This window comes from Bubalus kerabau, chromosome 19, assembly GCF_029407905.1.
Source record: "Bubalus kerabau isolate K-KA32 ecotype Philippines breed swamp buffalo chromosome 19, PCC_UOA_SB_1v2, whole genome shotgun sequence".
Classification (NCBI taxonomy): Eukaryota; Metazoa; Chordata; class Mammalia; order Artiodactyla; family Bovidae; genus Bubalus; species Bubalus kerabau.
Window position 1 is genome coordinate 65,125,310 of NC_073642.1, and position 22,799 is coordinate 65,148,108.

The 22,799-nt window shown below is 58.8% G+C and overlaps 1 protein-coding gene across 2 annotated transcripts in view; it reads right to left on the minus strand.

The window, feature by feature from the left end:
• The window catches only part of CCDC85C (coiled-coil domain containing 85C), a 78,186-nt gene extending 58,231 nt beyond the window's left edge, over nt 1-19,955 (minus strand). Inside the window, exons 1-2 of one of the 2 annotated variants that reach the window (XM_055555499.1) lie at nt 18,823-19,955; nt 15,407-18,448 (exon numbers count right to left, since the gene is read on the minus strand). In XM_055555499.1, coding sequence (XP_055411474.1) covers nt 18,216-18,448; nt 18,823-19,627 — 1,038 coding nt within the window. In that variant the 5' untranslated portion in view covers nt 19,628-19,955 and the 3' untranslated portion in view covers nt 15,407-18,215. Of the gene's footprint in view, nt 1-15,406; nt 18,449-18,822 lie in introns of those variants that run through there. The other variant, XM_055555498.1, reaches the window with a different exon arrangement.
• Nucleotides 19,956-22,799: the final 2,844 nt, after the last annotated feature.

A 22,799-nucleotide genomic window follows, 5' to 3' on the forward strand; every position in this document is an offset into this window, starting at 1 on the left:
CATAAAACTCTCCACGCACATAGGAATGAGAACACTGGAAAGACGGCCCGTCAGAGGGAGGGTCTGAGGTCCGATCACTGTGTGGCCTCATCATCGTTGCTATGGTTTCAATAATGCCATTCTCACGAAGATGCCCCTGTGAGGGGTGGGGGTGCGGAAGGGCATGAGGGAGCCCTCTGCACCAGAAATGCAACTTCTGGTGAGTCTACAATTATTTCAAAATAAAAAGTTAACAGAGTTTGTCTTCTGTATGTGAGTCTCTTTCTGTTTTATACGTAAGTTCTTTTGAATGGATTTTTTTTTTTTTTTAGATTTCACATATAAGGGATATATGTTATTTGTCTTTCTCTGTCTGGCTTATTTCACTTAGTATGATCCTAAGTCCATCCATGCTGCTGCCAATGGCATTACCTGCAGACTCACATACAAAACAAACTTATGGTTACCAAAGAGGAAGTTGGGGAGGAGGGATAAATTTGGAATGAACAGATACACACTACTATACGTAAAATAAACAACATGGACCTACTGTGTAGCACAGTGAACTCTATTCAACATCTTGCTGCTTTTTTAAGTCAACAAAAGGTGTGCACAAACCTCCCTTTCGAGCCAGCATCTATTTCTTCCTTTAAGAAAGGAACAAAATGTTAATACCTGTTCTCTCCAGAGGGCAGGATTATAGGCGATTTTCAAATTTCAAACATTGACTCTCTCAGTACCTTCCAAGTCTCCCCTGACGGGCACACAATAAGCAAAGGATGATTCAGGTGTGAGCAATACTCTGTATCCCCACCAGGATAAGCCGGGGGGTGGCGTCTGTGGCATGAAAGGACCAGGTGAGGCACAGCAGCTGGAGGGGTGTCCCCAGCCCCAGCTGGACACATTTGTGGGGAATGATGTCCAGAGCTCCTCACCACCACCCCCGCCCAACTCTTTTCAGGGGATCTCAGGATAAATTAGGAAGGCTGAGCTCAGGCTTGCAACAGGGGGCTGTGCATCCCAGATGGGGGGTGGGGGGGACCAAGGGGAGTGAGCAGTGACGCCCTGGGAAGACTCGGTAATGTAGGACATGCTGCAGAAAAGTAAACCCTGCGGGGCTTTGGAGCCAAGAAATTCCAGGATAAGTGTTCCAGTGACATGTATGTTTCAAGTCCATCAACTGCCCCACTGCCCGCAGAGGGGAGAAACATCACACTCAAACTGGATGTTGCTGATTATCTCCTTAACTCACCCATTCCCATGGCCAGTGCCCCCAGGGAAAGTGGGAAAACGCACCCATGACTTTCAGGCCACATCACTCTGGTTCACAGACACCATCTGGGTGCTGAGCCCACGGTGATTATTTTTCCAAATTTTCTATAATAAACAGGCATTGTCATTTATGTATTTATTTCTGGCCATGCCACGTGGCTTGTGGGATGTTGGTTCCCCAACCAGGGCATCCAGGCCTAACCACTGGACCGCTGGGGAATTCTCAAGGCAGTTATTTCAGAAGAAGAAGATGCGTTGATTGTGCACTGCGTCGTGTGCGCAGAGAAGCAGTGCAGGGTCCCAGTGTGAGATGCGGGCCCCGGAGCCAGGCCCCGTTCTTCCCCTCTCTCCCCTGGATCTGGGCTGCTCAGCCTCTCCGGGTCTCCGCTTCCTCTTCCCGTCCACACAGGAAAACTGAAGTGCCTGTGCCTTCTGAAGGTTCAACACGTGGATACACAGATAGCACGGAACACCCACTACTGTTCCTACCAGGCTGCTCTTGCTCTTACTACGCACACATCTTGATCCATTCTCAACAGCCCTAAGATGAATAGGACAAGGTCACTCCATCAAACAGACATGGAAAAGTGAGGCATTCGAGTTTGTGTGACCTGCCTGGGTTCACACGGGTGGACCCACGACCAGAGCTCAGGATCCTCCATCTGGACCCTGTCAGGTGGCACCCAGTGCCCGCCAGGAAACTGAATCGCAGCTCCAGATGAAACCCACCCAGCAAGCTGGCCCTGACCAAGCCCCGCAGTGGCAAGGGTGAGAGGCCAAAGGCCCCTCCTCCCTCGGACCTCAGGTCAGAGGCTGGGCGGTGGTCGAGCTCAGGACACAGGGACAAGGGCCAGGCCGGCTACCAGGGGGCCTCCCCCATCCTCTCTGCAGCAATGACTGTCCCACTCTGGGCAGGACTTTCTTTCCCCGTGGCCCCTGCCTGCCTTGGGTGGTGCTCAGACCATGGTAATGATGACCCAACATGTCACTGCTGGGTCAACATGTCATTGGTAATGACCACCCAACATGTCACTGGGGCCTCTCTGTTGTTGTTCAGTTACTCTGTCGTGGACTGAAGCAAGCCTGTCCTTCACTATCTGCTACAGTTTACTCAAACTCACGTCCGTTGACTGGATGATGCTACTATCCAACCATCTCATCCTCTGTCGTCCCCTTCTCTTCCTACCTTTAATCTTTCCCAGCAACAGGGTCTTTTCCAATGAGTCAGCTCTTTGCATCAGCTGCCAAAGTACTGGAGCTTCAGCTTCAGCATCAGTCCTTCCAATGGATATTCAGGGTTGATTTCCTTTAGGATTGACAGGTTGGATCTCCTTGCAGTCCAAGGGGCTCTCAAGAGTCTTCTCCGCACCACAGTTGGACCTTGGTCGGCAAAGTGATGTCTCTGTTTTTTAACGGGGGACCTTCCCTGAGCCTCCTCCAGGGCTCCCAGAGAAAACTGTCCCCCTCCCACACACACACAGGTGCAAACTCAGACATCAAACTCCATCTGTCTCCTGGGCGGGGACCAGCAGCCTGCGGGGAGGGACGCAGGGGTCAGCAGTACTGGGGCCCGGGTCCCATCCACCACTGCCACCCCGCATCGCTGGTGGCACTCTGCTGGAGACAGCATGGCGCGGAGCGGAGAAGACCACCAACACCCCCACCCTCCCTCCAGGACAGAGGCAAGGACTTGGGCTCAGGGACGGACTGGGGGGAACCTGTGAAATCCTATGGGCCCGAGGTCTGCGTTCCCCGCTCTGTGCCGTGGGGCCGGGCCAGCTCTCCTCCCCATATCCAGGCCCCAATCCGGGCCACAGCAACCCGGGGACTCCTCCTGAAGGCCCTTCATGATACATGCACGCGTGTTTAGGAAGCACGCTCTGTACTGAGGCGTCATTTCCAGATGCCAGCTCATCACTCTTTTGCCCACAAGCACCTCCTTGTCTGAGCCTCTCTGGACATGAAGAGGAACGGTGACGTGTCAGCGAGGCACCCCCCGCCCCCGAACCCAGGACCCCCGACTGCCTCTTCTCCCACCCCTGCTGCTGCCGATCCAAGACCCCAAGTCACCCCAGGCAGCCTCGGGGCTGGCAAGTCACAGCTAAGCCCTGCGGCCACAGGCACACCTGCAGAGCTCGCGAGGGCCCCTGCCTTTCTGACCTGGGGCCCCGCAGGCTCCTGTGGGGCCAGGCCGGCTCCCCTTTTCCCCCAGCAGGGCAGCCACCCACCAGGACCTCCTTCCTCCCCACAAACTCCCCTCCTGGGACCACCAGACACTTCATGCCCCTCGGGGTATTAAAAGGATAAACTCTAAGGACAGCGGTCGGGACGTGAGGGCACATTATCCAAGGCAGCCGCCTGCTCTGGGGGCGGCCCAGAGTCCAGCGCAGACTCAGCCCGGACACACCCACCCCCCGTCACTGCCCGGGGTCACTCTCCCTTCCAGGACCACCCCCTCCCCATCATCCTCTACGAACCAAAAACAGCCTCAGTACCTGATAAGAGTGGTCAGAACTGAGTCTTACTTAAGACCTCTGAGGGAGGTTGTGGATATTGGTTTTCTAATTTATTAGAAAGAAAAAAAAAAAAAAACCAATGAGGGGTGTAGGTGGATTTATTCCCACTCTCTGCAGCATGGCCCTTTCAGATCCCTAACCCCAGGGTCTGCATCACCAGTGATAAAGCAGAGCCGCCCGGGGGAGGGGGAAGGGATGGTGGGGGAGGGGATGGGAGGGAGGGGGAGTGGGAGCTCACCGCTCCCCTGCCTGAGGGGCTCCCCCCACCTAAGAGGACCAGCCAAGGACAGACACAGGTCTGAGGGCTGGGCGCCGGGTGCACCGCGCTGCCCGGGGCAGTCACAACAGCGCAGGTGCCCCCGGGGCCCTCCCTGCCTGTCCCCACCACCCCAGCCTGCACTGGGCCAACCCCTCCTCCTGCAGCCTCATTGCCAGGTGCAGAAATAGGACACTGGAGCAGGTGGTCACTCCCGCCCTGAGGCCCGCACCACGGGCAGCCCTAGAAACGTCTGCCACGCCAATGACAAAGCCATGCCACCCTCCCCGTCCCTGTGAGGAACACGGCAAGCCCGGTCCCTTTCGTCTGCCCTCGGCCACCCCTTACCTGCAGCCCCGCACACACACCCCCGAGGCCTCCAAGACCCCATTCTCCCCTTTGCGAGTGTCCTTCCCACTTCTTCTAGGCACCCATCAGCAGGCCACGGAGGGGCCAGTGGGGACGACGCGGGGAGACAAGGCCTCTCAGCTAGGCACAGGGCTCCCTCGAACCCACAAAGCCTCCCCAGAAGGCTGAAAACCCCAGCCAGCACACGAGCACATTAGCACCTTTCAGAGCCAAAGTCACAGGCTGGGCACTGGCCCATCAGTCCAGACTCAGAGCCGCCTTCTCGCCCCAGGCCTCCCCTGATGCCCTAAGCCTGCCGTTTTCATTAAGGCGAAGGAGGCACTAATGCAGGTATTTTCAGCCAGAGAACGGCAGCCCACAGACCGATTCAAAAGTCACCAGAGGCCCGGTCTACAGGAAGAGGGAGGTTGCAATTCAAAAGAAGGAAATTAGGAGACTTTCCCACGTTCATTCTGTTCCCGCTGGTGATGGCTGCTGTGCCCACAGCCTCGGGGAGCTGGCCCGTGCACCTCTGGTTTCGGGGGGACGGGGGGCCAGCTTGGAAAGCTAAGCCTTCGTACGGGGGGTAGGGGGTGGGGGAGGGCAGGCAGCCAACCCTCCCGGGCGCTGCTTTCTGACTCTCGGTCAGGGCAGCCCCCACCTGGGCAGGCACTAGGAAGGCAAAGGCCTGAGTTTAGAAACTGAGCCACCGTGGATCCTGGAAGCCCCACAGACAACAATGTCACAGAAGAAAAAAAGCCCCAGTGGCACTGGTTCAGCAGGGGAGAAGGCGCCAGGCTGGGAACGCCCACCAGGGCAACACTGAGGCCCGGAAGGAACCCCGCGTCCAGAACCTGCCCCAGGTTCCTCTCTGGTCTCTGAGCCCCCATGGACCTGGTCCAGCTGCCTCATTTCCCAGCTGGTAAACTGAGGCCTCAGGAAAACAAGGCAGAAGGGAAGAGACACACAGAGAGAAAGTCAGGAAGCAGAGACGTGCCTGGAAACATCTACCGAAGCCTGAATCCTTAACTGCAAGAGAGGACCAGGGGCGTCCGGGGGGCTCAGTGGTAGAGAATCCACCTGCCAAGGCAGGAGCCACGGACTCGATCCCTGGGCTGGGAGGACCCCACACGCCACAGAGCACCTAAGGCTGTGCGCCCCAGCTCCTGAGTCTGTGCTCCAGAGCCCGAGAGCCGCAGCTACTGACGTCCACGCACCCCGCAGCCTGTGCTCTGCAACGAGAGGCCCCGCAATGAGAAGTCCACGCACCGCAACTAGAGGGCGGCCCCGCTGTCTGCAACCCAAGAACGTCAGTGCAGCAGCGAAAACCCAGCACAGCCAAAAATAAATACACCAACAAATAAAATTACTCTTTAAAAAAGAGAGAGGAGCAGAGGCGTGACTTTCTGAAGATGGTGGAGTGGGGGTGAACCAGAACTTGACCTCCAAACCTGCTAGACCACAGGCTCAATCCAAGATGGGAGGTGTCCAGGACGCCCGCTCAGCTAAGGGAGAGGCCATTTGATTTCACTCCCTGCGTCCTGCATGGAGCCTCTTGGCTAGGCGTGCGTTAAGCTCATTCATTCTTATTTTTCAAAGGCTTCACGGAGAAGCAACCTAATGTCCATCGATAGGGGAATGGATAAAGGTGTAATACAACATATATTGGGCTTCCCTTACAGCTCAGCTGGTAAAGAATCCACCTGCAATGCGGGAGACCTGGGTTCAAGCCCTGGGTTGGGAAGATCCCATGAAGGGAAATACTGATATATATACAATGGAATATTACTCAGCCATAAAAAGAAGGAAATAACACCAATGGCAGCAACATGGCAAGAACCAGAGATGATTGTACCAAGAAATAAGCCAAAGAAAATTTTCATATTATATCTCTTACATGTGCAATCTTAAAGACACAAACTCATTTACAAAACAGAAATAGACTCACAGACAAATACAAAGTTATGGTTACCAAAGGCAAAGATGATGAGGATAAATTAGGAGCTTGGAATTAAAATATATACACTATTACATATAAAATATATTACCAACAAAGACCTACAATATAGCACAGGGAACTGCACTCAATATCTTGCAATAACCTACAATGGAAGAAAATATAAAAAAAGAATATATGTTTATATACATATGTACAACTGAATCGGTTTGCTATATACCTGAAACTAAAACCACAATGCAAATCAACTATATGTCAATAAAAACTTTAAAAAAGAAACTAAACAAAAATTATCTTCTCTGGTGGCTCAGACGGTAAAGCATCTGCCTGCACTGCGGGAGACCCGGGTTCGATTCCTGGGTCGGGAAGATCCCCTGGAGAAGGAAATGGCAATCCACTCCAGCACTCTTGCCTGGAAAATCCCATGGACGAGGAGCCTCATAGGTTACAGTCCATGGGGTCGCGAAGAGTCGGACACAACTGAGCGACTTCACTTTCACTTTCACTTTATATACACATATATATACATTTTTTTAAAAATTGTTTTAAAACCTTCAGGGAGGGATTTCACTGTCCCTCCCAACGTAGTTCTGGGTCTTTCCTGGGCCATAGACCCCACCTCTTAGAAACAGCACAAGAGCAGTCATGTTGGGGACCCAAGTTTCCCCAAAGCCTGTCATGCCCGGGTTAAGGAGACCACTGCACGCGTGTCCACCGAAGGTCAGCACAGGGCGGGGCACAGCTGACCCTGAAGCAACAGGGCCTGCCAAGGGCCCAGAGGACGCTGAGGGGGCCTGGCTGTCTCCCTCCTATCACGACCCCCAAATTAAAGCCCCAGGCCAGGAAGCTCCAGGGACCCCACCTGCAGCACCGTTTTGGAGAGCAAGAGGGCAGGCTGGCCTCCCCACACCACCCCCACCCCACCCCCGCCCATCCGCCCGCTGGCCACTCTCCTGCCCAGTTTGAGAGTTTGAATTGCACCAGAAACAAGGGGTCTTTTCATCCCGCACTGCCCACAAGGACCCAGCCACACACACTGGGGAGCGGATCACGTTGCCCACAGCCAGGCCGGTGCTCACGGGAACCAGGTCTCAACTTGGGGGGACGACAGGGATTAAGGACCCTGCAGGGAGAGGCGTGAGATGAAATTAAACTGCACTGGGGACCACCCTCCAAGGTCAGGGATCACCTCGAGGGTGAGGACCACCCTCCAGGGCCGGGACCTCGGAGGGAGGGCAGGAAGCATCCACCGGACCTCCTGACCACACTCGAGAGTGGCCCCCGGTCAGCAGGAGGGGTTCCCACGACTGGGGGGCTGCAGGCTGGCGTGGGGCAGGGCTCCCAGGAAACCCACGGCCCCAGATCAGGGAGAGGGGCAGCAGCGGCAGAAGAAGGGGTCAGTGGACCCCCAGGGAGCTGACGCCAAGGATCCCGCCCACCAAGGGCTCCACCACCATCAGCTGCATTTCCAGAGGAAGATGACTTAGGAAGGGGCTCTCCTTGGACCCTTCTGGCCCCCAAGGTGGGGAAGGCCGGAATATTAGCTCGTCTTCCAGAGGCCAACCCAGTGCCCCAGCGGGCCCTCAAGGGGGGAGGGGGAGGAGGCACGGGGGCACCATCCAGCTGTGATCTCATTGGTCCCTCTGCCCTCCCCGCCAAAACCCAACAGTGGGCTCATAGAGGGGCAGCAATCAGCGAGGCAGAGCCCAGGGCTGGACCCCAGGTGTGGTGCATAATGGCTTCATCTGCCAGGGAGACCAGCTGGCATAACAACCCACGGCTGGACTCCGGCAGCTCATTTAACCCTGAAACGGTGTGCCTGCCCACTGCCCGTCACAGCCACAGAGGGCGGCAGGGGGACCCTGCTGGGGGCTGGCAACTAGCCAGGATGCTGCCGGCATGGACGGCGGGGAGGAGACAGAGCGGAGGCCCTGGGTCCCCTCCCTTGCACCCCTCCCCTCACCTCACCCCGCCATTTCAAAAGCCGTTTCTCTGTTTTCTGATCCTGCAGGCTTCCTGGTCTCATTTTGAGGCTGGGAGCAGGGGCTGGGCTCTGAGGGGGTGACCTCCGCAGCCTCCGGGAGCCCTGCCTGTGGCCTCTTTGGTTTGGGCTTCCTACACAGATCTGTGGACCCATACACAAGGCCACCAGCAGGAGATCCATGGCTGCAGGGCACCCAGCAAGAGGCTCCTGCGGACACCAGTGGACGAGAGGATGCGGACTGCTGCTCACTCAGCTGGTGACCGGCCACCTCGAAGGGCAGACCTAGGCCTCGAGGGAAGAGCGGGATTCCCATGGGGGCAGGAGGCAGGAGAGGGGGTTCCTGCCAACAGAAGCCCTCAGGGCCTGCTGTGCACCTGCGAGGCAGGCGAACCTTGGGGAGGTGCGTGGAGCCTGGCAGGGAGGGGCAGAGTCCCTGACACCTGCTTCCTTCTGTGCACAAGACCAAGCGGAAGGCCCAGCCAGGCGTTTTCCAGACTGGCACTGCCCACAGAACTCTCTGGAACAACAGAGAGCTTCCTTTCCTGCATTGACAACAAGCTGCAAAGCGCTTGCAAGAAGCCTGAGTGCAGCTCAGAAACCAAACCGCTCTTGTTACTTAATCTGAATTAACTCGGATTGAAACAGCCTCCAGTGGCTAGTGGGCAGCTCAGGACCAGAGCCAGTAAACCCTGGGGCAGGGTCGCCACCCATCAGCTGGAGGGCACAGGGGTGTCAGTGAGACACAGGAGCCCCGACTCAGAGGGCACCATCAGCCGGATGCTGAGCAGGACACTAGACAGCTGGACATCCAGGCCAGGAGAGAGAAGTAGAGAAAGACCAGGGGCTCATTCCTGGAGGGAGGATGCCCGGCAAAGGCAGGAGGCAGCTGGACACCCAAACGCTGCAGCCAGGGAGGTCGGGGTTGAGCGGCCCACAGCCTTGTTCTAGCAGACGAGCCCATGGTGGGCATCAAACACCACTGGGAGGTCAGGATGAGGAGAAGCCAATGGGCCAAGCGGGAGCTGCCTGTCCTGGGGCCCAGGGCTGCCAGGGGCCAAGAAGCGGTGGGTGGGAAGGTGGGCTGGGCCTCGATGCTCCCGGGAGAAGTGAGCAGTGGAAGATGGGAGCGGGGCAGGGATCAGAAGGGGGAAGATCTTGTTTATTGTTTTGGACCAGGAAACATGAGCCTGTTTGCAGGGGAAAGGAGCCAGGAGAGACCCAGAAACAAGAGGAGGGGGACAGTGGCGGAGGGAGGTCCCACAGGAGGGGCTGGGAACCCGGCCGTCCCCCCACCAAGGCTGGAAGCTGCAGAGAGGGCGAGAAACCTGTGGTTTGATTTTCTGTCCCGTATAGAAGTGGAGTGTGTGTGCGCATTCCCCCAAAATACAGAAAACACAGAGGAAAAGGCGAAAGGGCAGGGCGGGAGCTCCCATTGTCCACCCCCGGAGCTCCAGGAGATGTGAATCGAGCCTTCTGGGAGCCCCTGGCACAGGCAGTGTGGCCGGAACCCGCCACAAAGGGCCACTCCCAGAGCGGGCTCATTAGGACAGGAGTCGGTGCGCTCGGGGCGGGGCGGGCCCATTCAGGGGCGCCGCACAATCGGACCCTTGTGGGGGGCGGTGGGGGGGTGGGGGCGGCTCCCGGAGCCTCTGATTCCAAGACAAGAGCGCACCTGCTTCTTGCCTTACAGCCCAGAGCCGACAGAAAGACAGATCGGGGAAGACAAAGAGACGGTTCCCTGACAGTGCGTGGGCTATTTCTGGAAATGGGTCGGCCCTCCTGCCGTCTGGGTGCTGTCAGCCCTGCCCACCTCTGTCCCCTTGACCGCAGCCCTAAGCAGGCCCCCAGCCCCTCTGGGGCGGCCCAGCCTCCACCCCACCACCACCCACCGCCTGCTCCACGGGGCTGACAAAGACAGTCAGTGCCTCTCAGCCTGATGCCTGGCAGCCTGCTCTGGCTCTGGGGGGCGGCAGGGGGCAGGGGGGTTGGGGGGACCACCGGGCCGAGCCGTGACCAGGGCTGGGGCGGGTGCTCAGCAAACGTCAGGCCAGCTTCAGACCCAGCTTTCCACTGTCCTCCAGGCAGACCATAGCCAGCTCCCTGGGCATCCAGGCGGCAAATACGGGCAAGCGACCATCCAAACGGGCCTGTCTCACGCTCACGGCTAACGTGAGCCGACACCAGCCTCCAGGCCCGCAGGCTGGGCTCTGTGATGCCCCAGTGTGGGGAGGTGTCCTTGCCGCCAGCTGACCTGCAGACAGGCCACCTCCAGCTCAGGCGGCCCGTGGACCCCACAGCTTGTCTCCCAGAGCTTCCCACTGGGGAGGAGCCCCCAGGGAGCATCTCCAACACCCCCGACCCATTGGGCCCATCTCCGAGAACTGGTCCAGGCACTGACATTTCTTCAAGTTCCCAAAGGTGACGTCTAATATGCAGCCAAGGTTGAGAACCACTGATAAAAGCAAAGATGTACTTCTAAGGAGCTGTTAAAAGGCAATAGTCAGGGGGCAGGGAGGGGGGGCAGTGGGAAGCACAAGTCACCACCCTGGGGGTTGGGGAGGTGATGTGGTTTTTTTTTTTAAGTAGTTGAAGGCCATTTGACGCCAAATGGCACAAATGGAAAAAAAAAAAAGAAAGAAAGGCAGGTGGCCAAAGCGGATGGACCACCGTTGGGTTTAAAACCAGAGGGAGAACTCATCCAACGCCTCTGGGTTGCTCATTTCTCATCCCACCATTTACTGCGCGCTTACCACATGCCAGGAAGACTGGACCCTGCCCTGGGGAAGGTTATGGGCTTGGGGACAGACAGGACAGCAAATGGCGTACGTCCAGAACAGCTGGTCTTGTCCCGGGCAACCCACACCAGGGGACCAGAGCCCAGCGCTCTCCTCTAGCAGCACCCAGGCCTGCAGAAGGCGATCAGATGGCAGGGGCAGGTAATTCCACCAGGGCCCTTACAATGGCTCCTCACGAGGACAGGCTGGCCAGCCACTGGCTTTGGCCTCAGTGTTGGACAGAGAGGAGCCCGCCTGTCATCTCGGCAGCCACAGCCCTGCCACCACCCAGACCTGCCCCTTCAAGAGACCTAACCACAAAGGTGACGGCCAGAGGCAGGATGGACAGGGCAGGTGGCCCATTCCTTGTGGCTCTGCCAGTTCTAGGAACGCTGAGTCAAGGGGCCAGAGGATGTGAGGGTCTCTGGCACCCTGGGCGTGGCCCACCCAAGCTTCCCATTTTACAGAAGGGCAAAACGAGGGCCCAGAGACGGGGCTTGTGTGAGGTCAGTTCACAAGGGGGCTGCGGCCGTTGGCTCTGCGTTGTTCAATCCACACAAAGAGCCCTGACCCGGGGGGTGGGAGGGGGCACACCCATGCCCCTGAAGCCGCCCCAGATGTGGGGACTGTATCAGCAGTGGGGCCCCCGTGTGTGTGTTCAGCGGAGCGCAAGGGGAAGGGAGCAGACGGACTATGGAAAGTGGCAGTCTCTGAGTGCGCCCGGGACAGCTGACTGCAGAAAAACTCTCCGAGAGAAGGTCACAGCTGGAACCGCTCACAGCTGGAAGAGCCCAGCCCAGGGACTGCAGCGGGGGACGCGGTGAAAGCAGCGCCACAGAGCCACCTGCCCCAGCACGCGCAGTCAGCGCTGCCCCGCCGAGCCAGATGTGCCAGTGCTCCAGCTGTTCCTCCCTCCACGCCTGGCCTCTCCCCTGCTCTCCTCTGCTTGCATGGACCTGCTCCGTCTCAGCTCCCAGCCCCAGCCACCCCCCTCCACTCAGCTCCGGGCACCCCTGAAGAGGCTGAGAGCCAAACCAGGGCACTTGTGAGAGCAGCAAAGGGAGCATGATAAAGTAACACAGCGGTGGCCGGGATACAGGCTGCAGCTTCACGTGGACGGCCCCCTCCCCACCCCCAAGTGACCTGATGTGACTTGCCTCTCTGCCCTGAGCCCCTTCCTCAGCAGAAACGGGGACCCCTACCACCCCACCCCACCCCCGCCCCGGTGCGTCTCGGCACCGGTGTGGCCAAGCCTGGGGCGGGTCCCCTTCCCTTCCCAGTCTCCTCTGAGAGCCTTTAGGGCTCCGAGCAGTTTGCTCCCAAGTTTCCGGCTTTCCCAGGCATGGCATTTCCTCCTCTCTAAGATACCATCAGTCACAGATGCCCGATTTTCCAGAGTGAGGGAGGGGAAGACCCTGCAGTAAACACACACGCTGATTCTAAGACGCAACCCCGCATTGCAACAGAGGAGTGGAAAGCCCACGTTCGAATTCAGGAAATAACAAATGACCAGGGCCTCTGGCCAATGGGGAAGCAGGAAGGAGGAAAGGGAAACAGACCCTCACCTACTCCCCAGGGCCCCTGGCCTCTGCTCTGGTTAAATGACGCTCCACACCTCTGCTTAAACACCATACACAGGGTGATCCAAAGAACATTTACCGACGAATCAATACAACTCCTGATCTTTCTGCCCTGCTCCCTGGACAGTGGAGACCAACAGTGAGTTGCTCAAGAAGAGGCAGGCATCCATCACCAGGGAACTGACCCAGCTCCAGACCTGCCCTCCACCCTCCTGCCCCTGCCTGCCTGCCTGCGGCAGCAGAGAACAGCAAGAGGGGACAGATGACAGTGACCAGCTTCGGTGCCTGGAAGCTGAGGGTGTGGGGGCCCATTCCTGCCTGTTCACGATCAAAAGAGCGTCAGGTCTGTTTCGCAGACCAACTTGTTCCTCTATTGCCAGGCTTCAGGGAAGCCAGTGGGGTCCTGTCATTACCTCGCTCCAGGGAGATAAGTGCTGCCTTCTTCCCAGCTCTGAAATCCCAGGGCACTCCCTGCAGGGACCACCCCCCTCAACCCCCTCCCCGGCACCCAGGTTGTAGGCGTGGGCAGAGCCACCGTGGGTGTAAGTATTCCATGGACAGGCACAGTGAGGCTGCAGAGAGAGAGGGTGTGTCACCCACAGGTGCCGCTCTGCCTGAGCACCCCAGTAGCTCAGGGTGGAGCCCCTGACCCCAGACATCAGGAGTCACAGGGAGGCAGGCGGGGCTTTGGGGCAGACACGCCTGGTCTGAGGACCTGCAGAGAAGGTTCTTTCCTGTGACCCCGGAGGCCCCCAACCCAGCCCACACCACGACAGACTACAGATGGACACTCCCAAGCTGCCACTCCCCAAGCCCAGCTACATGAATCACCACGCGTGGCACTCTCAGACTGAGTAACCGCTCAAACGTCTGCTCTTGTTTTCCTTCCTGCTTGAAGGGCGAATTCTCTCAACAACCTGCCCCACCCACCCGCCTCCAGACTATTCTCTGCTCTGTTCTGGACTCGCACAACCAGCTGCCCAGCTGTCTGAGCGCTTCACTGCAGTGGGTTCGGGAATGCCCTGGGTTTGCATGCCTCCCCTGATGGGGAGCTCCCCACCTCCAGAGGCCACCAGGCCCACCTGGACCACGCTTCTTTGCGGGAGCTGAAGTCCGAATTGCTGGAACTTTGGGGGTCTGCACACAGCACTAACCCCCCTGGGCTGACGGCCCATCTAGTGGCAGTTCACCAACTCCAAAGCCCTTCATCTCCTGGCTCAACACGCTGGCTCTTGCTGTTCCCAAGAGGCTTCCAGGCCCCCTGCCTCCCCGCAGGTTGGGAAAGCACCTTGCAGGTCCTGGGCTCTCGGCACCCCTGGTCCAGACCCACCTGCAGACCTGCTTCTGCTGCTGGAATGCCACCCCCTTCCATTCAACCAGACAAGGTCTCCTGTGGCTGTGACAGGGGGCAGGCACAAGGACCCCTTCACAAGCATGTGATGGGGATCCCGCAGCCCCACCCCAAGGAGGCAAGTCTGCAGGAGTCCAGGTGACAGAGGGGAGTCCCTGAGCCCATCCTTTGAGGCTCAGTTCTCGGGACACGGATGAGGAAATCGAGGCTTCCATGTGCAGTAAGCTGCCTCCTCTTACACGCTGCTCACCTTAGACACAACCCTACGCTCCTCCTTCCTCAACCAGAAGGCAGGTCAAGGCTTCCCACTTTGCGGATGAGAAAACAGAGGTCCCAGAACTCGAGCAGGGTCCAGGCCCCCAATGCTTTGTGCCAATGAGGAGGACAAGCAGAGCGTAGGAAATCCCCCACGGGTGCAAAACACAGACCATGAGCAGTGGAGGGTTTAATCGCCCCACTCCAGGATCAATACAAAACCAAGTCTGTGTCCTAGGAACTCAGAGGCCAGGCCCTGAGTGAGGGGCCTGGTGGGGCTGCGACCCAGAGGGAAGCTGTCTGGCAGGGAAGCCAGGGAATGAAAACAGAAGTGAGGAGTGACCCGGTGCATGGAAGCTGGCACTTTCCCATCCACAGATCTCTGGGGCCAGGAACTTCAGGCAAGGAAAACAGGACAGCAAGACTGAGGCTCTGGGTCTGGCCTGAGAAGGGGAGCCACACCTTAGCTACATGGGCCCCACCCTGCCTGGGTCCATCTACAGGTCACAGGGGCCCTGCCAGGATTAAGCTCCGAGTAGACTTCCACTGCTGGTGGGGCCTCCCGAAGAGGTGGGGGGTGGTCCTCAGACTGTCCTGGCCCAGAGGGGCGGTAGGCTGGACTGATCCAGCCACCCCTCTCTGCCCCAGCCAGCCCACAGGACTGGGAGCTAGTCACCACACCTCTCCAGACTTCAGTTTCTCCATCTGCAATATGGGACCAACTTGGGAGCTCTGAACACAATGGAGTTGGGACTGGGATGCTCTGCAGTAGGTATAAACTGTGAAGCACAGGGCACCTGCCCTGGGTTACCAGCCAGCGAGCTCCTGGCCCTGGAGGCACGGTACCCCAAGGCCAGTGATGGGTGGTGGGGTCAGGATGGGGAGGGAGGGGAAAAGGCTTATTCAACCCCGCCTCCTTGTCTTCACTGACCTCTGCCCCCAGGCCTGGCTGGGTTTAGGAAAAGCTGCACATTAGCATCCTGCCCCGGGGCTGCTGAGCTGGGATTCCCCTCATAAAAGACCTATTCAAGGCCAGAGGCTCCTTCTTTTTTTAAAGACCCAGACCACCCTCACTCTATCCTCCCTTTAAACCAACAACAACAAAAAAAACACAAGCAGGAGAACAAACACATCTTATTTTGAGAAGCTCAAACTCTTTATGCAAACTTTTAAAGGTATAAACGGGGCCTGTACAAAGGGCTGCTGGAGGCCCTCGTTCTGGGGTTAGCGGAAGGGGGAGTGGGCCATGTGACGTGATGGGAGGGCTGGGATGGAGGTGAATGGGCACACGGTGGGCAGCGGGAGGAAGAAAGAAGGTGGGACACGCGGGACAGGGAGGGGAACGGGAGAACTGTTAAAAATAACTTTTGTTTGAAAACTGCATTAGTTCAAAATGCAAACCTGATTTTCTGATGTTTGGGGTTTGCCTGTCCCAGTCTGCCCCCCCCACCCACCCACCACTAAATTAGAGCAAAGAGCATCCCAGTCCAGACTTTAATCAGCTCAGCCCAGACCTCTGTCAAAAAAGAAAAAGGAAAAAAAAGACTAAGGCCTATTTGAATTCCTATTCACAGGCCGGTCAGGCACAGGCCCAGCCTGGGAGGACCTGGAATACAGATGGGCCGCCACCCACCACAGCCTCTTAGGGCCCCGAGGGCGCCCAGCAGGGCTGCAGGTACCCTGCAGCTTCGGGACAGGACTACAGGGCCACTGCGCCCCAGGAGGTGCAACCAGACACCAGCTTGGGAGAGCTATCTGTCTAAACAGCAAACAGAGTTTCAAAGAGAAGGGCCGATGTCTATTTGGCAAACCCCCAACGGGTCCCTCTCTTTCTCATGAGGATCCCTGGGAGAAACATGCATGACAAGGTCCTGACAACGGTTGAGGCCCGCTGCCTGCAGGGATAGAGGAGGACCCCCTCTACAGAAGAGGAGCAGAGAGAGGCTCACGAAAGTCCCTGGCCAGAGGGAAGAGGGAAGAGATTCAAACAGGAGATTGTCTGAGCCCTCCGGGCACGGAGGTTATCAACCATCTGCTCAGGGGTCACCGATAAGGAAGTGACATTTGCTGGGACAGGAGAAGCAGGGCAAACGTGAGCCGGAATCGAGAACGGGGAGTCAGCAGTGTGTGCTGATGAATATTATCAGCCAAAATGACCACAGGCCAGAGATGAGAGCCAAGCCCGGGGCCTGAGCAGTACAGGACCCCCGCAGCACCACCCAGGCAACTGACAGCTGACATTGCAGTCTCAGTTGCCTTCCCAGGAATTGCTCAGAACATCTCTGAGCCTCTACTTGCTTGACTGTAAAATGGGGATAATACTGCCTCGCAGGGTTCCTGTGAGGATAAGCTGAGAGGGCAAAGGATGAGGCACCAGTCTGTTATCTGATTCCACTTTCCACCACCCAGACTGGGGCCTGTTATCTGCCTCATCTCCAGCTTGCTCTCCACCCAAAACTACAGGTCCAAGGGCAGAAGAGTGGCTTTGAAGAGAAGGGACTTTCCTTGTTTCCAGACATCCCACTCATACTGTTGGGAGAACATGTCAAGGCTACACTCAACTTTGAGACAAAACTAAATTGACAACAATCCCACTGATGAGTGAAATTTGTGATCATAACGCTGAGTGCTTATTTCACCCCGACCCAAAGCGTGTCACCACAGAATCGTGGCAGTCCTGTTCCCTGTGTGCACGGGTCTTGGGGGAGCGTGGGTTCTACAGGAAAACCTACAGCTCGAACCCACCCTGCCCTTCAGTGGGCTGGGAAACCTCAGGTGGGATCCAGTCCTCCACAGCTGCTCTGCTGCCAGCAGCAGCAAACGAAGACAGGGTCCATGTCTCCTTGTCCAAAATATGCCAGAACTTCTCTGCCAATATGCCCTGACACTTTAGTGCCCTGCAGAGAAACACCCTTGCCAAGTGTCACTGATGACGCAGCTGAAAACCAGAAACATTTCGCTTCCTAGCCACAGACTGCCGCAGTCCTCCACTTCCTACCGCACTTGGGGAAACCGAGGCCCAGAAATCTGACCCTCCCAAGCCCCACCCCTCCACCCCAGCCCCAGAAAACAAGACCAGGGAGGCTGAGACTGAGACTCCTCATTCCCCAAATGGTGCAAATCACCTAACTCTGAGCTACTCCCACTGGCCTTAAGGAGCTTGCTGGTGGGAGGTGGGGTGGATACAGAGTCACTGGAGAGAAACCCAAGTTGTAGCCTTAGATTGCTAATCAGTAACAAAATATGCCTCTACACCTAGCCCTGCCCCAACCCACAGGCTAGGAAGGTAAATAAAAACTGCCAAGGGCTAGTGCCCCACCTCCCCAGGGGTCCAGTTCCCACCCCACCCCCAACCCCGAGGCACCTGCAGAGGCCACTTGGCCACCAAAGCAAAGAGAGCGCGTCCCGTCCCCACCCGGCTCCCAGGCTGTCACTCAGGGGAAGAACAGTCATTTAAGGCCTAGATACATTTTCTCTGAACTAGGAAAGCCTTCAAAGAGAACCAGAAAGGGCTGTTTAATCTCCACCTTCAGGCAAATAGTTCAGGCAGCAGGAACAGCCACCAGAAGCAGGAGCCAAGCCACCAAAAATGTGGAAAGACAGGGAGGAGGGAGAGGAGCGAGGCAGGAGGGACAGCCACCGATCAGAGGGCTGGGGATGGGGAGGGCGACCAGCTGCCCCACTCCTACAGAGTGCTTGGGGCCCGGCAGTCACATGGGCTGGAATACAGTAGCTGGGCTTTCCCGAGGCCAAAGGTCCTCCCACCCACACCCCAGCCGCTGCTGCCAACATTGGCACTTCCAGGAAAGTGAGCAGCAGTTTACAGACCCCTTCAGAGGCTTTTATCTCTGCCTCACATCCGGGAGGTAGGGCTTACCAGCTCCATTCTACAGATAAGGAAACTGAGGCCCGAGGAGACAGAATGCCAGGATCCAGTCCAAGCCTATAATCTTCTGGGAAATCTTAAGAGCCTCAGTTGAGAAAGGTCCCCCCTCCCAGGGGGAGTCGGGGGAGCGCTGAGAAAGGCAGGAGTAATAGCAAACCAGGAAGGTTCTCCGACCTCAGTACTCTGGGCCCAGCGGCCTGTGACCCTTCCCTGGGACAGACAGCACGGAGAAGCCCAGGTGGAATGCCAGCTCCGCCCCGGCACACAGGTGATCATTGCTTGAGGGCTGCCTGTTGTTCCAAGAAGAGGGAAAATTTCACTTTCACTCCCCCCCCCCCACCCCCCGCCTTCTCATTAAAAACTTCCCGGTCCCGGGCCAGGGTTTCCAGGCAGAGCTGCGGCACCTCCAGCCAGCCCTACGGTCCCAGATTGGAGAAACTTTTGAGGAGTCTGGGGGTCCCGGACAGGCTGCGGATTCAGCGTAGCAGGGACACGCCTCCATCGCTTAACCGGAAAACTCAGCACCAAAAAAAAAAAGCCCCACCGCGGGCGGGATGGCGATCTCTCCGACGCCGGCCGGAGGAGGGGTCCGGAGTGGCGGCCGCCCGCGGGGAAAAGGGCTCTGCTCCCGAGACGCGCCCTGCCCGGCGGGCGCCGTCCTTACCGTGCAGGCCGTTGGGGATGCTTCGGTGGTGAGGCGGCGGCGCCGAAAGGTCGTCCAGGGACCGGCGCGTGGCGACGGCCTTGCCGTCCGGGACCTTGGGCGGCCCGGGAGGCAGCAGCGGCGGCGGGACGTGGTGGTGATGGTCGGGGCTGCCGCCGCTGCCCGCGCTCGACGTGCTGCTGCCGTCGCCCACGTCCCGGGTACCCGCGCCAGCCGCGCCGCCGGGCAGTGGCCCGCTCAAGCTGGCCTGGCTGTCGATGGAACTGCGGGAGCCGGCGCCGCCGCCGCCGCCGCCGACGCCCGCGCCGCCCGCGCCCCCCGCCAGCGCCGCGCGCTCCTCGTCCAGCAGCAGCACCAGTTCTTTGAGCTCCAGGTTCTCGCGCAGCAGGGCCTCCTGGCGCGCCTCGAGCTCGCGCAGCTTCTGCTGCGAGCGGGCCACCTCGTGCCACACGGCGCCGGCCGCGTGGCGCCCGAAGCGCTGCCATTCGCGCGCCAGCTTGCGCCCCTTCTGCCGGTCGTCGTCGAGGAAGCAGCACAGCTCGCGCAGCTCCTGGTTGTCGTCCTGCAGCCGCTGGTTCACGTCCTTGAGGCCGCGGATCTCCAGCAAGTGCTGCTGCAGCCTCCGGTTCACGTCGCGCATCAGGCCGCCGTGCTCCAGCATGAGGCCCACCTTCTCGCCCTCCGCGCGCCGCAGTCTCCGCGCCAGCTCCTCCTTGCTCCAGCGCAGCAGCTCCTCGTCCGGCACCTGGCTCAGCTCCTCCGACGCCGCCGCCGCCGCTGCCGCTGCCGCCGGGGGCTTCGCCATGGCGGGGCCGTCACCGCGGCATCGCCCGCGCCCTCGCCCGGCCGGCGCTCCCCGTGCCGGGGCTGCGCTGGGCCGGTCCGCGCGCGGGCGGCGGAGTGGGGTGGGGGTGGTGGTGGCGGCCGGGGGGAGCGTGCGGCCCGCCCCGCGCTGCCTCGCGCGCCCTCACGCAGCGCCTGCCCGCCGCCCGGGCCGCCCGGGGGAATCGGTGAGTCTCGAGACTCGGCGAGCTGGGAGCGCTGCTGCGTCGGCTGCCGCGGTGCCGGGATCTCTCCCGGCTCCGGCTAAGCAGGCGGAGGCCCGCCCCCGGCCCAGCTCCGGAGCCACAGCCGCCCCGCCTACTCCAGGCGGGCAAGGGGCGGGGCGCACGAGGCCCGGGCCCCGCCTCCGGGGGGGAGTGAGAGGGTGGGCGGGCAGAGGCGCAGCGGGTCCCCACGTCTCCCCCGCGCTGTGCGCCCGCCCGCCCGGCGCCCAGCCAGAGGCGGGCTCGAGCCGTGGTCCCACCCCCGCGCCCGTCCGATTGGGCCTCCCCGGGGGTGTGTGGGAGGGGCGGGGCGCACTCGGGGGACGCCGCGGGAGATGGTACAGTCCACCCTCCGGGCTGCCTACCGCCCCCCTCCTCCGCGGTTCAAGTTTCTGCGGCCGGAGGACGCGGCCTCCGCCAATCCCAGGGCTACAGGGCGCTTTTAAAATGCAGGTACGGCGGCGGGGAGGGGCGGGGGGGGGACGGTGGGAAAGGTAGGGCAGGGCTTCCCTTAAAGGAGACGCGTGGAAAAGGGCGCCCAGCCCCTTCCTGGGCCCGCGCGCCCCGCCCGCCGTCCCCCGCCCCGAATAAACAAATACCCACGATCGGAAGGACAGCTCCCCTTCTCTCTGCCGAGGGCACCAGAGTCCAGCTTAGTCTGAGATACGGCGGACAATAGGACTCAGGCCCGGGGGGGGGGGGTCTCTCTCCCCGGCGGAGAGCGGCTCTTTGTCCGCTTCCCGACCCCCGGCTCCTCCTCCACCCCGGTCTCCACCGTGGTCCCCAGCCTGGAGTGCGCCGAGGTTGCAGCGTTTTCCACTCAAGCCGGGGGCTGCGGCGCCGGCGTGTGCGCCCCAGGAGGGCCAGGGGGCCTCACCCGCCGTCCCGGATCGAGGTCCCGTACCCTCCTCCCTGCCCCGAGAGGGCGAGGGCTTGAGAAACACGCACCGTTCCCCCGCCAACCCGACCGCTCGTCCCGGAATGCGGGAGGGAATCTGTGACTCGCGACGTGGAGACCACTGGGGAGGGGAAGGTCTCTCACTGGGGTCTTAACTCGGGGCGGGGGCGCCGATTCCACGGCAAAAAAAAAAAATAAAAAACTCTCCCCACCGGCTGCCTCGCCTGGCAACCGGGTCTCCCCCCACCAGCTTGTGCGAATCCATCTCGTTATCCTCGCGTCCCTGAAGTGCATTTACGGCGAGTCTGCTGCCAGGCGGGCGGAGGGGGGCATCCCTCCCCCCGGGACCCGCTTGGAGATAAAACCCGCGCCCTCGACAGAGAGCGCCCCGGCCCGGCGCGCGCGCTCGCGCGGCAGCGGCTGTCCCGGCTTACAGAGACCCAACCATTCATTGGACAACCGTGTACAGCGCCTCCTCTAAGCCAGGCTTCTTCTGGACCACTGGGGGATTCTCTAGGGGACCGGCGGCCACTGCCCGCTGGGGGGTCTTTGCACTCTGCGGGGAGGAGGGGCGAGAAGAAAATCCACAAACTGGAGAACTGTGAGGCTGTAATAAGTGCTGTGCAGGGGATTAAGACCAGCTGCTGTCGCAGAAAGTGATTATCAGTTACTTTAGATCCCGTAGTCAGGGAGGACCTCTGAGGAGGTGCGGTCTAAACTGCTGTCTGAGTGACGGAGGACAAAGATAAGGGGGAGGGCACTCCAGGTAAAGGGAACTGCTAGTGCAGAGGCCCTAGGGTTGGCTCTAAGTGGCCTATTCAAGGAAGAGGTGTGAGAGATGAGGTCAAAGAGGCCAGATCATCCGTGATTCTAAGGCAGCTGGGAAAGCCGTGGGGGGGAATTAGCAGGACACAACATAACCCGATTTGCCTTTTAAGAGCTTCCCTCTGATGGCTCAGACAGTAAAGAAGCTGCCTATAGTGTAGGAGACCTGGGTTTGATCCCTGGGTCAGGAAGACCCCTGGAGAAGGAAATGGCAAACCCACTCCAATATTCTTGCCTGGGAAATCCCCGGGACAGAGGAGTCTGTGTGGGCCAGAGTCCATGGGGACGCACAGAGTTGGACAGGACTGATTGACTAACACTTTCTTTTCTTTTTCTGGCCCATATGTGGAAAAGAGGTGGGGTGTGGTGTCGCAGGATAGTACAGATTCACTACTCCCTTCCTCACCCTTCCGCCCCTCTCTCCATATAGATAGATGTTTAGGAAAGGGTAGTGAGGAAAGTAGCTCTGGGTCTTGGAAAAAATAAAGATGCACCACCACCACTCCTCAATTTTTTTTTTTTTCTTCTGAATCTCCAGGGCTGTGTGTGTCCATTTAAAGCCCCACAAATGCTTTTGAGAGCTAGCTAGGGTGACAACCAGTACACTTAGTAGACAAAATGCTTCCCGGTCACACGGTCTGTGAACCTGGAAAATGGTAAGAGCACGCTAGGGGTAAGTAAATTGTCTCCACACTGGGAGGGAAAGGGGTTCTTATCCCTCTGTGGCTGGGCCCTGAGCATAGACCTCCCAGCAGCCACTCTTTGCTGTTTGCTGAGTAAATGCATGATCAGTTGAGTCTAAGTCCCACATTTAATGATGAAGAAACTGAGCCCCAGCAGGGAAATGACTTGCCTAAGGTCACTTTCATTCACTGATTTCCTAAACACACAAACATAATTAATTGAGTGTTTATGCATAAATGCATATGTATGTGTGTAATCAGATATGCATTGGAAATGCAGTGTGGTAAGTACCACAGAAGAGAGGAGCAGAACATGTCACTGTAGGAGCATCCTGAGGCCACGGAGGCGGTGACCCTCACCCCCACCCCGAACCGAGGGGAATCTTAAGAGTAAGAGTTTATCAGACTGTAGATGGGGGAGGAGAGGGTTGAGATAATCCAGGTGGAGGCAGCAGCAAAGCCAAGGCCCAGAGGTGAGCAATGGTGAGGGGTAGAAAGAGGCAGAGAACAGCAGGGGATAGTTCC